The sequence below is a fragment of the Pseudopodoces humilis genome, chromosome 1, assembly GCF_049639895.1.
Source record: "Pseudopodoces humilis isolate 2021_Gansu_Grassland_sample_001 chromosome 1, ASM4963989v1, whole genome shotgun sequence".
NCBI classification, from domain to species: domain Eukaryota; kingdom Metazoa; phylum Chordata; class Aves; order Passeriformes; family Paridae; genus Pseudopodoces; species Pseudopodoces humilis.
In genome coordinates, this window is record NC_142200.1 from 100,147,569 (window position 1) to 100,164,055 (window position 16,487).

General features: G+C 39.2%; 1 protein-coding gene across 5 annotated transcripts in view; it reads left to right on the top strand.

Moving 5' to 3' along the window:
* Nucleotides 1–16,487, top strand: part of HECW1 (HECT, C2 and WW domain containing E3 ubiquitin protein ligase 1) — a 250,224-nt gene that overhangs the window by 181,165 nt on the left and 52,572 nt on the right. For 4 of the 5 annotated variants that reach the window (XM_005533197.3, XM_088060634.1, XM_088060628.1 and 1 more), the window contains 3 exons: nt 3,031–3,132; nt 9,067–9,217; nt 13,812–13,942. In XM_005533197.3, the coding sequence (XP_005533254.2) occupies nt 3,031–3,132; nt 9,067–9,217; nt 13,812–13,942 (384 nt within the window). The remainder of the gene's footprint in view (nt 1–3,030; nt 3,133–9,066; nt 9,218–13,811; nt 13,943–16,487) is intronic. The other variant, XM_088060639.1, reaches the window with a different exon arrangement.

Here is a 16,487-nt window from a genome sequence, read left to right on the forward strand (position 1 = left end):
GTTTCTGTAAATGTTTTTTAGCTGTACATAATCATAAGCTCTTACAAACACAGTTTTCAAGCCCCATTTGTTCCAGTTCCCCAAGTGTCAAACAAATGTACCTCAGATGTCACAGATCATAGGGCAACTCAACAGAGATTTATATTTTTTCTTAGATACTTTGGAAATTTAACTATATTAAATAAAATTCTCATCTCCCTATCCTTCCCTAGAGATAGAAAATCCTTCAAATTTATTTTTTTTTTGTCTATGTAATTTAGGTACTATTTTTTCCAATTCCTTCACAGTTACTTTAAGTCCCTCACTCTGGTAACTTTTCATGTTCTCTGCAGTTACATGAAGAAGGGGAGTTGATCACTCCTCTCTTCTTCAGCTAGTGTATCATTTTTTTCCAGCTGAAGAGTAGAGGACTCAGCTGCAGCTCAGGAGTTATGCAGCAAGGTCAAGAGGTCGTCTTTGCATTCCCTAATTCTGAGTCATCTGTCTCCCCCTATAAGTGACACCAAATTAAAATGGCAGCAAATGGATAACCTTTCCTGGTATCGCTGAGGAACTCAAATTAAAGCATTCCTCTATGTTTTCCTTCTCCGTTCCCAATTTATTTACTCACACCTTCCTTTGCCACAGACCCTACCTCTGCAGAAAATCAGGTGTAAGGGTGTCCTTACGCACCAGTCTGTGTAAATACTTTGTAGACAGCTGAGACTAGGGAATTATTGAGCCTGTAGAGCAGAATCTAGCACAAATAATTAAATTTTCAGAAGCACACAAGCATAGAAACCCTTCTTCCTTCCTTGCAGACGAGAGCCTTTGCTTGTGAACAGCATTTACATGCAAGTACAGCTAAGGGGACACGAGCTTGTGTATGTGTGAGACCATAAGTACAGACTTGGTGGTTGTTTTGAACTGTGTAAGCTTTTTGAGAGGGGATGTGGCGGGACAGGGTGTCTTCTGCATATGGATTCAGTACAGCACCAAGACTTGAGCCTCCATAAAGGGCACTGCAGTGTCCGTGGTGGCTTTGCCTTGTTTAGCTGAGTGTGTGTCTGAAAGGCAGCCCAGCTCTTAGCACTCCCTCGGTGTCACTGGGGGTGCCTCAGTCAATGTGCACGGTGCTTCATGGCTTGGCAGCTGTTACAAACACAGTAGATGTGGTCACCTCCACCCACTCCAGGTGACTGACGCTACCATGCTTCCGCTGGCTTGGCGTAACTATCTTGACTAGGGGAGAGTCAATTGTGGTGAGGTAAGTAAAGAAACATAGATGGGTGACCTGGTAGTTGGTGCTACAACACCTGTAGTAACAGCACAATTGTTAAGGCTGCGAGGGATGGACTTTTAGCACTGAGTCATAAATTTATGTAACTCTGCTGTCTGTTCAAAACATGCAGCAGATACATCTGTGAGATACGCCTATACACAAGTGTTTTAATGAAGGCATTTACCAGGCCAAACGGTATCATCAGAGCACCTAGAGGGGAGTATTTCTAAGTGATTTTTCTCATTTTGAGTGGTGTGAGGTTTTTTACAGTTTTATACAAAATTGATTTCTGCTTTCTAGCTGCTGTTTTTTTTAAGAAAAAAACATATTTAATTATTCTGTAATTTGTTCTTACATTTGATTGGTATATGTTTGGGGTTTTTTAGAAAATGTTCATTCTTAGGCTGCTAAGATTCTAATATTAAAGAGAGCTAAACCAGCCAGTACATGGTGAGTTTGGTTTAGCATTCTCCAAATCACCAGAACCATTCAGCTTAATATATTTTTTTCCATAGGGTACATCTTTCTGATGCATGTAAATATTATATTTATGCAATTCAGAGTCTATCTGTATTAACAAGCCATGCCGGAAGTTATAGTCAAAATCTGTTACTACACACTATGAAAATGTGTCCATTAGTTAGATAAATAGTCCTGTTTTCTAAGATTTTAAAGACAAGCCAAGAAGGAATCTTTGTTCTGGAACCTGTGAAGTTTTAGCATGTTAAGTCTAAGATGAGGAATGCATTTTCATCTCTCCTAGAACTTCTTAGTTTTTTAAAGGACTCTATAAACTGACTCGATCTTAAGTTACTTATTCCTCTCAACAGAACGTGAGTTTAGACATTTACTTAGGTTTCATTTATTTCAAATTTAAATATGGCAGGGCAATTGGAACTAGATGGTCTTTAAGGTCTGTTCCAACCCAAGCCATTCTGTGACTCTATATATGAACATATATACAATGCTAATGTTTAAAAACTTATCCTGTATTACTCTCTTTCTTCTTTTTCTTCTTTCTCTTCTTTTTCTTCTTCTTCTTCTTCTTCTCCTTCTCCTCCTCCTCCTTCTTCTTCTTCTTTTTCTTCTTCTTCATCTTTCCCTCTTCTCTCCCAGGTCTTCCTTTATCTCAGATCCTGACTATATCTCACTATCTTTTGTCCTTCTCTTCTACCACCTGTCTCCTACCTGTTTCTGGTCCTTCTCTCATTGTCCCTTCTTCAACCCAAGATGGACTCTTTGAATTTTGAAACATACCCATGGAAGGGGATGAGCTTCTGCTTTGCAGGGACTGCAAAATCCTGCCATTACAGTCTACATAGGCAGCCATTGATCTTTTTGAAAAGGAGAGAAAGATCCAAGGCAGCTTTTAGCCTTGTATTCCACTGATGGAATGAATTAAAAGTTGGAACCAGGATTTTGCATGTTCCTGCCAGTTGCTGCAGAAGCTTGAGTTTAGTTGTACATGAGCAGTTTTTCTCAGAGATCAAGCCTGATTCTTCTATCGCTTACACTTGTGTGTCTGTGAGTCCAGAATCTGGCCCATAACAGTTTAGTGGTGACTCAAGAGACTTGACTGCATTATTTTAATACTTCTTTGCCATATGAGTTGCTATTAAAATAGTGCCTGAAATAGGAATACCCAGAGATGCTAGTACACCAGGTTAACCTATTTTTAAAATAATCACTTGTTTTACAGTAGCACATTTTTTGAACCACATTGTAAAAACAGTGAATGACTGTCAATGTCTTGAATATCTTGTCCATAGGTGATTGTCCTTTACTCCATAATTCTCAGCCAGTCAGCCAGCTTCCTTCTCTGAGGCCTGACCATCATCACTACCCAACTATCGATGAGCCTCTTCCACCAAGTAAGCTTTAGTTTTTTTTATTTTACTGCATTTTTTCAGCTTTTCCTGTTAACTCAGTGTAGAGGTCAGTATGTCTTTCTGAAGAGCCCTGTCTGTTCTGTATATACATTCTCCAGAACCCAAGCAATATGCCCTTTTGTTTCCTTTATTTGATCCTTACTTCAAGTGTTGTCATGTTGTTTTAGACAAGCTTCATAACCTCCCTCTCTGTCTTGGTCCATCTTCTTTCCTGAAATGAAAATAATCCCTTTTTCCAGTCAATTTGTTCAGACTTGAATGATTTGGATCTGTCAGTTTTTCTGGAAGCCTGACTATAAGGCTTTCTGGGTGGTGTATCAGCAAAGAAGTCTGATTTTTCTGTAGTGTTTGTCTCCAGGTTTTCTGTAACCAACTTCAAAGATGGTTTGGGATGGCAGTCACTGTGGTCTGTCAAGTCTGCCTGCGGATCCAGCAGCAGCCTTTTCACACTGAGGATGCTCCTGGGACAGACAGGTCCAAATCTGAACCAAACCAGCAGAAGTTGGGAAAAGGCAGCTCATGTACAGTGGTCTTGTTACACTGTCCTTAGATTTGATAATCAGTGAATTTTATGTTCATTGTGGACTGTAGTGGCATCTACACTTGCATTGAATAAAAATGTGAGGGTTTTAAATAGTATGATCTATTAGCAGCCTTATAATACGGGACTTTTACCACCAAAGCAACTGCTGGAGTTGTTTTTACTTGTCTCTGTCGCCTTTCCTTTATGGATTCCCGGAGGATTACCCTGCTTCTTGCACTGGCGTTCGGTGCCCAGCAGAGCGCACTCTATGCCCTGCAACCTGCGGCTGATCACCTTTCAATTGAGCACAGGATTTCACAGCCTGAAATGTGCAGTGCCTCACAAAAACAACCAGGCGTATAAACAAAGCGCTCTATTTTCTTCAAAGCCCAAGACGGGAACACACTTATTTGGCCTATGGTGCCCTTGACAAATAATTCATCATTTGCCAACCATGCTGTCAGAATTCCCTGAGCTGAAAATAGCCCCGATGCTGGCGTCAGCCGCACAGTAGCATGAATGATTCAAATGCCTTTAGCCCAATGAAGTCTTATTAGAGTCCCACTGTGGCTTGCCAGTGAATGATGAAATGGGAATGGTTACCTCTGCAACAGGGAAATATTTCTTTTCCTCCCACTCTTACCACAAGACTTTGTGGATCAGGCACATTCCCTATTAGATGACTTAATGATAGCACACCAACACCAGCTCAGGTAAACAGAATATACTGTGAATCTCTTTCAAATTCTTCCATAACCAATTTAATACATTTTTGCTCTTTCTTATAGTTATCCTCAAAAGGGAGGTATTTCTACTATTGGTTTTCTCAAGAGTTTTCACAACAGGGTATAAGGAAATGCAATATGTGATGATAAAGTACAATAGTGATATCCCTTCGTAGGATTTTGTTTCAGCATTAGCATATAACACCATCTTTACAATAAAGGCTGACACTGTGGGCTTAAATATATTGATCTTAATAGGAATATATGTACTAAATTAATTTTGAGTGGGAAAAAAATTGAATTGAAAAAAATCACTTAGGAAACTGGTTTCCAAAAAGTCTCCATGGAATTTTATGATAATTTCAAAATGAAAACCATAGCCTTATCTAGAAATTTTTCTTCTGCTTAAATTCAGTATCACTATTGCAGTGCCTTTAATAACTTGTAATTCTAGAGAAATAGTTTTTCAATCATGTGAAAGGAAAAAACTTTATATTTTAAACCCAAATTATATGATCAAACCTGGCTTACTTCTCATGTGCAGTGTTAGCTTCCGTTACAAGTAGAGGTGAAGGTAATCTGCCAGTGCTCCAAGTTCTGCATTGACTGATTTTATTTAGGTCATGGAGAATCTTCTGGACAGTCTTCTTTCTCTTCTGAATAGTTTTCTGAATAGCTTGATTTCATCATAACCCCACAACAGCTGGTCTCAGGGAGGAAATTTAATTTCAGACAGTTTTATTTAGGAAATTAAAGTTGAACAGATTCGTTATTTATGTAGGAGTTTCATAATGACCAGTCTGAATGCTAGGTCTGATACAAGATTAACAGTGTTTGCACGGCCTCATGATGGCATTGCCAGTCACCCCTTATTATGCCTGTGTTTGGAAACTACAGAACTGAAGCCAAGAAAAATACATGTGCCCAGTTCAGAGCTGCTCTTTGCTGAAGGTGTGGCTGAGCTTGAAGAGGAAAAGACAATGAATTTTCTTTGCCCTGATGGTCCTACCAGAAAAAGCTGCATCTTCAGATAAAAATCAGAGCAGTTTCAGAGGCTGCTTTGAAATATGACTTGGCTGATGGAGGGGGATCATTGGAGAACAGAACCAGTACTGTCACATCCCTAGCCCATGCTCTAGCATGCTCTTGCTGTGAAGGTTAGAGGTTAGTCTTTGTAGTAGTGGCAGTCTTATTCTACCTGGAAAACTTAGCAAAAGACCCTGAGGAAATTTGGCTGCTTCCTGGATCATCTTTGCCCTGAAGTAGCATGAAGGGACTTAAGCACATCTTGGAAGCAGAGTTATGCCTGCCTGTTCAGTCAGTCTGTTTGTCTCACTGTGCAGGTATCTATCCATCTGTCCATAAATCTTGTATCATATTGTCCTAGTTTAGGGCAAATTAGGAAGGAAAACTCTAAATGGGGATTTCTCCAGGGAAATGCCCCTCTCTACTAACTGGTCCGGGAAAAAAAAAAAAAAAAAAAATTCCTTGGAGAGAAGTGGAAAAATCTGTTTATTTAATAGAAATTGAGTAATATTAAATAATAAAACTTCTCACTGTTCGATGGGATGACAAGTCTAGGAAGAAAAGTCCTTTTCATGTGGTGTAGCTTGGCCCACTCAGGTTCTTATCAGTCCCTCCGGCGCTGGAAAGTGCCGAGGCCCAGGCCCCAGTGGGCCACAGGCGTGAGCTCCCAGGGTTTGGCTGGGTGTTCAGTCCAGAGCAGGCTTGCACAGATCCAAGAAAATTGGAAAAAAAAACAAAGGTCCAGGGAACTCTTCTGCCTCAGCTAGCTAAAACTAACTAAAAGCCAGAGAGAAGCTCTGTCCCGCTGTCTGTCCGTGCTGCAGACACCACAGTCCAGGAGCGAGATGTGGGGGAGTGATGTTTTTCCTTAACACAAACTGCGCGCTTCTTCTTCCCCCTCTCTTGCTCTCAAAGCCAGTCTTAAAGGTGCAGAACTTAATATATAACATAAACCAGACGATTGGGGATACCAGTATCATAAAGTCACCCCAGGACACATATTCAGGGAGCTTCAGTGATTTGTGTTGGGAGGGAGGGAGGGAGGGAGGGACCTGCTACCTGTGTACAACTAAAGTTGTACCTGCCACCTTCTGACAGCCTTCCCAGGTGACCAAAAAAAGAGTTACTCAGCTGACTGGAAATGCTATTGCAAGGAGCATGAGACACACAGTTTCTAATATTTTAGCATGCCAGTGTCAGCCCATGGTTTCAGGTGGACATACCTGTAAAGCAGTGACTAAAGCAACACTCACTGACAGGTGTAGTTCATGTCTGTACATACTGCTGCTGAATGTCTGACACATCTGACAGAGATAGCCTTCCTGAAGTCATAATCCGCTCTGGCCTGATGTTTTCACTGTGATCTCCAAGTTCTGGACAAACTTCCTTACTCCTAAGTTTCCAATTATGCTTAGAAGCTTAGGAACTTTAAGTTGTATTTAATTAGACAGTGCAAAATAGCCTGTAGAACTGGTAGTGCACAGGGATGGATTATAAAACCTTGTTCAGCTGTGTAACTTGATATATTTATTCTTGCTAAGCATCCATCAGCAGGCTTTAGACCAATATGACCAATTGGTGTCTTCTTTAGGCTGTCTAGAGTGTGGTTCTACAGCATGGCCTACAAGCTTCTAATTCTCCATCAACCTGTATCATTCTTAACTTGTTACAAAGTACAACAATAGTGTGGAGTGAGGGCTAGGATTTGTCCTTTGCCAGAAAACATCAAGGAAAATGAACATCCTCTTGATGGTGAGCTGGATCATCTTATCTTTGATCTGGTCATGGTTATTTCCTTGAGGATATTGCAGACAATGCATAGCTCCAGCAGGGTCATTCCTCACCCACAGTGGTACACCTGCCATCAGTGCCAGCACACTCAGCAGGGCTCTGGCCTTCAACCCACCTTATGTGTCAGTCTGATTTACCTCAATGTGCATATGTTGTATTTGATGTGTTTTTTTCACTGTCTTATGTTTTAGACGTGGTTTTCACAAAGCTGTGATCTTGTTCTTGGAACAGCTACCACATCCTTGGGAAACTTTACCTGGAGGAGAAAGAGAGAGTTCTCTCCTTAAATAATGTATTGATTTTCACAGTGAGAGATGCTTCATGTATACCCATGGTGTGACTATAGGGTTTGTGTCTTTAAGGACTGTGGTGCTTGTAGTCAGCTTTGAAAGAAGTAATACATGTGCTTATGGCTCTTCTTGTCTTGGAGTCTTACAGAAAATTTCTCCAAGGACTCCCAGTACCCACCTTTTAAGGTCTGTCAGATTCAGCTGTCAGAGGCAGCTAGCCATGGACTTCAGCCTACACTTTTCTGGGATCAAATATGGGAAATGGGTTTAGCCAGGGACAGCATTCAAAGGATGGGAACTGGTCATGAAAGATCAGTTTCCAAATACAGTAGGAAGAGGTGCAACTTCCATCCTGCTCTTAGAAAACAGGAAATTAAATACATAAAGTATGAAATTCAGATGATCCTGAATTTGATTATAGAAAACCATAGGAGGAGTGAACTCGTCAGGGGAGATGGTATCATAGTAAGAATATGGGAATATGAGGAAGTGTTTGCCCTCAAAGGTAATCTCCATATGTGGATTTGTGTGTGAATGCAAGTGAGGTTTGCATCTAAACTCATGTAGAAAGTATGTGCATGTATTTACATAAAAATGTCATCAGCTGATGGGTCATGTGGGAGTGTGAAACTAGCAAGCCTAATTTATTCCACTTCTCCATGCATTCCAACCAGTTTGATACGTGGCTTTGCTAGCTAACTCACTTCTGAATTTCTTCTGTTACAAATGCTGGTTTTTTATCAACATTACCATTTTCCACAAGCCATCATATACCAAATAATTTTTAGTTTTCAATCATGGGATTTTTTTTTTTTGCTACATAAACAGTAGCAGGAAACAATAATAATGGAAGGCTCAATATTATTCTGCAAACTCTCCATCTAGTTTGCATTCATGAGAGCAAGACTCTGTTTAGAGAGATGTCTAAGGTATGTCCAAGAGTCTGTGATCAGTTTTCAGTGAAGCGTTTAATTGCTGTATGGTGTCCTTTGAAGCCTCTTTGTAAAAGAGAGAGACAATAAACATGCTTGTTCTGAAACATAACAAAAAAAGAAAATATGGGATTTGCCATATTAGCTCAGGTGTAATCTTGTAAGGGTCGGTTCTTTGTGGCTACTCCGACCTGCAGTGAATCCAGCCGAAAACTGTCACTAATTGAAAAATTACCTCATCCTTTTAAAAATGTAGCCCCTATGTGTTACTAGTTTTTCATGGGCTGTGGTAGTGAACTCCATGGCCTACCTGTGTGCTGTATACAAAATGTTTCTGTATATGCATATATTGCATATATGTATATATAGACAAAGAAATAATATATATATATATATACACTTGAATGTGTACTTTGAATATATACACATGATATGTGTTGCATGTAGGCTATATATCTAAATATATCTAAATATATCTAAATATATATATATATATATATATATATATAGTATCTTGTGCATATACCCTGTCGGTGTATGTGTGTGTGTCTGTATATACCTCCCACACACAGGTTTTCTGGAAGACATCACACTGACAGCATCACCCCTTCCTTTTTTTCCAACCCTAGATTGGGAAGCTCGGATAGACAGCCACGGGAGAGTGTTCTACGTGGATCATGTCAACCGCACCACCACGTGGCAGCGGCCCACAGCCGCAGCAACGCCAGATGGGATCCACAGGTCTGGCTCCATCCAGCAAATGGAGCAGCTGAACCGCCGGTGAGCATTTGCACCTGAATTCCTTTGACATCTGTGCTCTCCTTTTTCCATACTGCTCCAGTAGCTCCCTTCCTTCTTCAGCGCACCGCACTGACTCCCACCTTTTCCAGGTTCTTGTCCCTCCTGCAGCTCACTAGCAGCCTGCTGGTGTGCCTGCTGTGGGTGTCTGCTGCTCAAACCTGCCCACAAGAAAAGTGCTGTTTGGTGAATTACGGTGCAAAACGTTTCTAGCAGCAAGGGGAGGCTTTTGGAAAACTTTTCTAAGATAACTACTAGAAGGGAAGGAAGTATTCCTCAAAAACATGGAGTCAGCTTTTCTACTTAACTGTGGGAGTGGTATTGATGGGTCGGCAGCTAGTGCTGTGCTGCAAAGCTTTTTGGACCTAACTGCTACTGGAATTGCTGCTGTATCCATGTGGCATTTCTACCCAAGCTAATTAGGCCTGTTGAAAAGTCTGTCTCCTTTTCCAGGGCAGAGCCCTGCTCTAATAGGACTGTGCACATTTCTAGAGGTAGACAGGTCTGCTTAGTGTTGCATTGGGCCCTGTAAATCTGTCAGTTCTTTCTGAGCTGGCTGAGATACCTCTTAATGTCGTTTATATTTTAGCTTTGTTTGACTAGTCCACACACAGATTTGTTTATCATTTTCTTCTCATGCCTGCTTTTTAGACTGAATTTAAGAAGAAAGAAAAAAAAATAAACAGTCAAAAAAAGTTGGACAAAAATGTTCCAATCTTCCATTTTTCCATAAAAAGAGGGTTTGGGTTTGTTTTTTTTTAATTCCCTGCTTACTGTAATGATGCCATTTCTAGGAAAGGATAAGGAAGACTGGAATTATATTTTAATTACAGCATGTCAAATGCCACAAAAGTTTTTTGGCCTTTTCTTCTCTGCTAAGAGAACAACCTGCAGCTGAGAGGAGTCAGAGTTTAAAAGTGCCCTTTTCAGAGTATATTGAATAGTTTGAGAGCTGCTGTGCCCTGAATGAGGCAGTCTGGGAGAACTGGGCCGACTTAAACTGACACCATCAACACACTCTTGAAGAGTAATCCTTTTTTTACCAGAATTCATTATTTTCAGTAGTATTTCACAACATCTGTTATGTCTTGCAGAAATGAGAGAACCTGCTTGGTATTTGTTTTCACTTTAGGTTTGTACATAAAGCCTTAAGCTGCCATGTTAATATTAAAAAAAACCACAAAACCAACCAACCAAACAAAAAACCCTAAAGAAAATGAATGTTTAATGTAGATTCTTTCAAGGGATTTATATGACTTCTCTGTCATTTACCATTGGTCTTCAGGAGGGATTTTAGCCATTTCAAATCTCAGACTATTTGGCCGCCGCTTAAGCAAGTTATCTGCCACAGAAACCAGAAAGCTCTTGTGGAGAAACAACAGAATTTTTTTTTTCTTTTCTTTTTTTTTTCTTTTTTTTTTTTGAGGTTGAACTCATGTAAGTGCAGAACAACCATGAAAGGAATAAGTGCTTATAAGAGTGATTTACCATTCTGTTAATTTATGCAGATAAATCACTAAACCAGCAGAAACTGAAGGGTAGGCATCGTCTTTGTGACCTCCTTCCCTTATGTTATTCAGTGTTGCCGTGTAGGCCATCTGTCTGTCATGGCTATTACTTGATTATCACTGGTTTGGGCTGGGAATTGAGAGTTAATAAGACTGATATTCTTTGAATCTCTCCATTTTTACTATTCATATGTCCAGTTACAAAGGGAGACCTATGGAGAGTTTTCAGCAGTGGCAAATCTCTGCTTACACAAGTTCCATTGGAGACTTTGCAGTTTATTAAACATGAAATGTCATGGCTTCTTGGGACTAGGGAAAAAATCTGGTGATTCTCTCCTCTCTGCCAAGGAACTCTATTGATTTGAGAAGTTGAATACAAAGATCTCCTATTGTTACCTTTGAACTTTTTCTAAGATTCTAATTAAAGGGATTCATACTGAATCTCCTGAGCATTTGCCCAGTGGCAAATAATTTCTGTAGTTTTAACCTGGCTGTTATATTTTTTAAAGTTATTCTAGTCCTAAATCTAATTCAGATATGTCGTGTCGCCACATTTCAGGAATGTCATGAAACCTATTTTTCATTAGGTATTATCAACACCGTGGAGGATTGGACTTTGTTTTAAGCCCTCATTTCAGAAATACTGTGTTTCAAACTTAATGATTTGAAATGGTTTTCAGCAAATGCACCTGAGAATCATTTTAGGTGAGGCATTAAAAACACAGACCTTGCTGACAGAATTAGCAGCAGCCTGAACTTTTGCTCTAACCTCAAACAAAATTTGGACTCAACATCACTCCACAGTTTGAAAAAGCTTGGTGACTTTTCTTTTAAATAAATTTACTTTTTTTTGGCTTCCTGGTTTAATTTGTGGAAGGGAATGGAAAGACCAAAATATTACAAGGAAGGCTGGTATTTCTAGCCCAGCCAAAACCACAAAGCTTTGGAAATTCAGCTTGGAAAAAAACCCCATGGCTGTGACTAAACCTAGTCCTACTCTGCTCCAGGCTTCCCTTTAGCTGTACGAGCCATACTTGAGGATACAGAGAATGCAAAACTGGAATCCAGGTGTTGGGCAAACTGGTACCAAAGAGACATCCATACTTCTAATTTTAAAGGCTCTTGCTCATTTTCTGCAGCACTGCCTGACTTGCTTGCTTGTTGGCCAGATAACAGCCCTTGTTGTTCAAGCTCTGTTGAAAGGATGCTTTGCAGCATATGTATGTCTAGACTTGTCTTTGCACTAGTTTGAAAGATAATAATCAACATAAGAAATTATAACCATCATGGTTAGGACAGCCACAGCCTGGTATTTCTTTTTTTAAGCTCAATTTCTTTGACAAATCACTTTGAAAGGAGACTGAAATTTCCAGAGGCATTCCCATAACTTTTGCACTTCCAGTGTTTTCTCCAATTACTTTGGAATTTTTTGGCATTTATATAACATAGTTTTATAGTATTGAGATGCAAAAGAAATGCATAGCCTTTTGTTGGCATACAGCTGGTGTTGCTCATTGAGGTTTGCCAGTGGGGATTTTCTACCATCTAATTAAATTGAAGGTACAGGGGTTTTCTATATGTGTGCTTATATCCCTTGATTATATGAACTTGGGGGGTTTTGTGGTTGGTTTTTCCTTTCCTTTCTATTGCATGTGGGTGTTGTAAAACTCCTTCAGTACTGGAATGGAAAGTTCATTCAGTTGCCTGCAGTCAAGTGAATAAAGCTGTAAAATGTAGGTCTAAAACAGAGGGTTTAAAACTGCAATAAATTCATGCTGTTGCAAAACCTGGTATCAGAATTTCCTTGTAAACATGTATGTTTTCTTAAACTATCAAAATATACACCAAAGGTAGCTTAAAATGACTTTGAGTACTGGAGGTGGACACATAGCATTGTGAAAGTTTAGTATAAATCTATTAAAACTTTAATTATTTTTTCTTAATTATCTCCAGCCCTTTTGCCTAAGATTGGGCTGCAGTGGGCTACTGGAGATGATGTCTTTTGAGACATCAAAAAGCCAAACCCTAATTCTTGTCTTTAGTGATCCTGTGTTACTTTGAGGAACTTATTCATGAGTAACTTCTAATTTGGAATAAAGTGTGCATTAACAAATAAAGAAAGAGAGAGTAAAATCTGTAAGTTGAAACTTGAGCTGAGGCAAGAAAAGAGTGTAAGAAAAATGCGACAAACAATGCTGGATCAGATTAAAAGCAGGCAGAAAAGCCATCCTGTTTCAAATACACACTGAAATGCCATGAAGAAAGAAGGATTAAAAATACTGGGATGGAATAAAAGCTAATTAAAATAACAAAGAGAGTCTGTTTTCTAGCTTTTCTTTCTCTTTCTAGTTCTTTCTTTCTCCTTACGCTTTCTTTTCCTTTTCATTCTCTCTCTCTGTATAAAATGCATTTATAATACACATAAGACATATTCATAATTTGCCAGTAGAATCAAAGAAAACATGTTCACCGATTCATCTGTCACTATGAGTGAACAAGTTAAGGAGAATTTGATTTCTGTAGTGTGAATTTAAAACATTCCAGGCTATTTGTTCTTTGTCAGGTAAAGTATTTAGGATTGGGCTCCTTTACCGTTTCAGGGTTCAGGATGTGCATCCAGTAATTTAATAGGAAAGACTGAAGGTTACTCAGCGCATCACAGGGTTGATCCTTACTTCATGGGTTATGCATTCACAAGGCTAAATGAGAGGAAGAACCATGATCCACCTCTAGTTTTAGGTTCCAGGTGTCCAGATGTTTTAAAGGGAAGCCTCAGAGTAGAAACACATAGCCTAAATATGTGTATAAAGTTTAAGTATTCCTGACTTTGGCACCCTCTGTGGCTATTTGTTAGTAACTGAAAAATGCCAGGTTGGCAGAGTACTGGTTGGCCCAAGCGTGAGCAGCTGCACCAGCTGCAGGAGAAGAGTCAGCTGTGCTCTTTGTCTGTTGTACACTGAAGATAAAAATATTGGAATCATTCAGAAACAGTGCTGATTTTTAAGGTAGAAAGCAGCAGAAAGCACTTCTGTTAACTAAATCTTGTTCCTTTCTATGAATGTATCTAGGTACCAGAACATCCAGCGAACCATTGCAACAGAGAGGACTGAAGATGATGCTGTGATAAACAACAGGGTGGAGAGAGTTCCCACTGGAGGAGGAAGTGACTCTGAGGCAGAGCCTTCCCAACCTAGCCCAGGTATGGGGAAACAAAGCTGGATGGTGTGTTCAGTGCCATTCAGTTCTGGGGAAATCTGTATTTCCAGGGGAGACTGGAATTTGATTATATCAGGTTGCAAAACTTAATTAAAAAAAAACCCAAAAAAAACCAACAAAAAAAAAACCAAAACAAACAAACAAACAAAAACCAAAACCCTGAAGATACAGTTTTTAGATGTGAAGCTACAAATACAAAGCTGGATACAACAGTTTCAGTTCTTCTTTAACAACTACCAAGACAGACAAAGCATTTTTACCTCAGTAAAGGGCCATTTTAAACTGAAATGAAAGAGGCATTTTGCAACTACTGGGTGAATACTATTATACACTGCCACATTTGCCCATTTGATTGCACCTGCAGTGGCCCTGGCATCATGTCTGAAATACTTGTGGTTTTTAAGGGTGTGGTTTTGTGATAGCTGTGAGCTGACCTAAGTGAGGGCTGTAACCAAAAAAGGCTCAGCTGTCTTTTTGCTCACCACTAATTTGTATGACAGGACCCCATACCAGAGTGGAGAACTGAATGCCTGAAAAATAGCCTGGCTTGTCCTTGTCATTTGCAGCCAAATTGGATCTTTCATCTGGCTTGATAGATAAGGAGACAAGAATGAGTGTCACTACAAAGCAGAAGAGGAAAATGTGTACCCAAGGCAGAATGGGATGGCTCTTATGCTCTTTTTGGTGGTAGTCAAACTCCTACCAAAAATGTTTTCTCAAAACATTTGGTAAACCATAGTCTTAAGTGTTTGTTTCAAGTAGGAAGTATCAGCAATCAGTCTAGTGCCCACTGTGCAACTTGAGGTCATGCAAAAATAACTCATTGCTTTGTTAGCACCAGCAAAATGATTGACCAGTTCTCTTCCTTTTCACTCTTACTTCCACCTAACTTTGTGTTCTGTATTGTCTTCCATGAGTAAATCCAACTTCTTGCTGTCCTTTTGCTGTCCCTCTGTAAATAGGATTGGTAATGGGAAAGAACCAGCACAGTGTCTGCTTGAATTTTCTTAGTTTTCAATGTTGAATAGGAAAAATTACATAGAGAATTAATAATTTATTTTTAACAAGTTTAGAAAAATTTTCAGGTTTGTTTGTCTTGATCCATTAGGTGTTTTTATCTTGAATATCAATTTTGGTCAAGGATGTTTAACATTTGATGCTCAAAGTTTCCTTGCCATCTTTTGTATTGCAATAAAAGGGAGTCTTCTACCTACAGTGGATGTTATAAGAAGATCCCAGTCCTGTATGTTAGAGAAGTGGAAATGAGGTACACATTGTATTGTTAGTATTTATAAGTAATGTAGCTGTTACTTGTAATAGGTATAATCATTTAGTATCATACACAATAAAATAGTAATTTAATAGGAGTTGCCACCACTAAGTATTTAGTTCAGTTTATTATTTAATATGCACTCTTTTGTTTTAAACCCAAAGAGCTAATGGGTGTGATAAATGTTACCATAAGTCATTAGGAAATGGTTTTTGCTACAGATAATTGTTTTGCTTTTAGAAGAAAACATCAATATTGTATAAAATTCCAAGAATTAGAAGATCAATGATGGTGTAAACACATTAGGGAAAGAAAAAGCTGCAGTATTATACATTTGTTATTTGTCTTTTAATTTAAATGAAAAATGTAAGGAGGAATGCAATTAAGGCACATTAATCCAAGGTTCTAAGCCAGTATAAATCAATTTAACTCCAGCAACTGATCCAGTCTGCAGTTTTAACTGAATAAACTAATATGATGTGTGCAGCAGGAAGAAAAAAGAAGTTATAACTGATAAGAAAAAAATGTGAAATTGTATTTATTCTTTTGATGACATCTGCATCCAATTTTCTTGGACTGCAAATAAAATGTGGCTTTATTTGAAAATGCCAGAGCACCAAAGCCATAATTCAATGGTAGAAGGAATTTCTCTGGTAGCTAAAGAACATCAGGACTTCCTACCTCTACAGAGTTACATTCTCAGTGTTCAGAGTTCTCATGTTACATGCATGTAACATGAATTACATGCTCAATGTTCTGCTCTTGTGCTTCATTAATTGATACAGATTAAAAATAATGAAATTGTGTCTGGTTTTGTTTTTTTTCCCATGCAAGTCCCCAAAACCTTGGACTTGTGAAACACAATGCAATTAAAGTAAAAGGTTATGCTGGATTGGGAGATCAGATTTCTCTAAAATCAGCTGCAGGGGAAACCAGAATGGACCTGGGTTACTGAACCGCTGGTGAAAACCACTGTGGTCACATTATATTTAGGGACAGCAGCAGACTTGACACAGAGTTTCATAAGCTGCAGCTCAGGAAACCATCCAGCTCCTGCACTGCTGTGGTAAACACTGCATCACTAACCATAAGGACATCTGTCAGTTTGCCAGCAGGTTTGTCTTGGGAATGCCAAGGTAGGTGCATTGGGCAGGTGATGGGTTTTTTATATCGTCACTTTTACAGCTGTTTCTGAAAGGTTAAATAATAGACTGTGCTTGCCACTACATTAATAAGATTCTGTGGCTTGTTCTTCTTG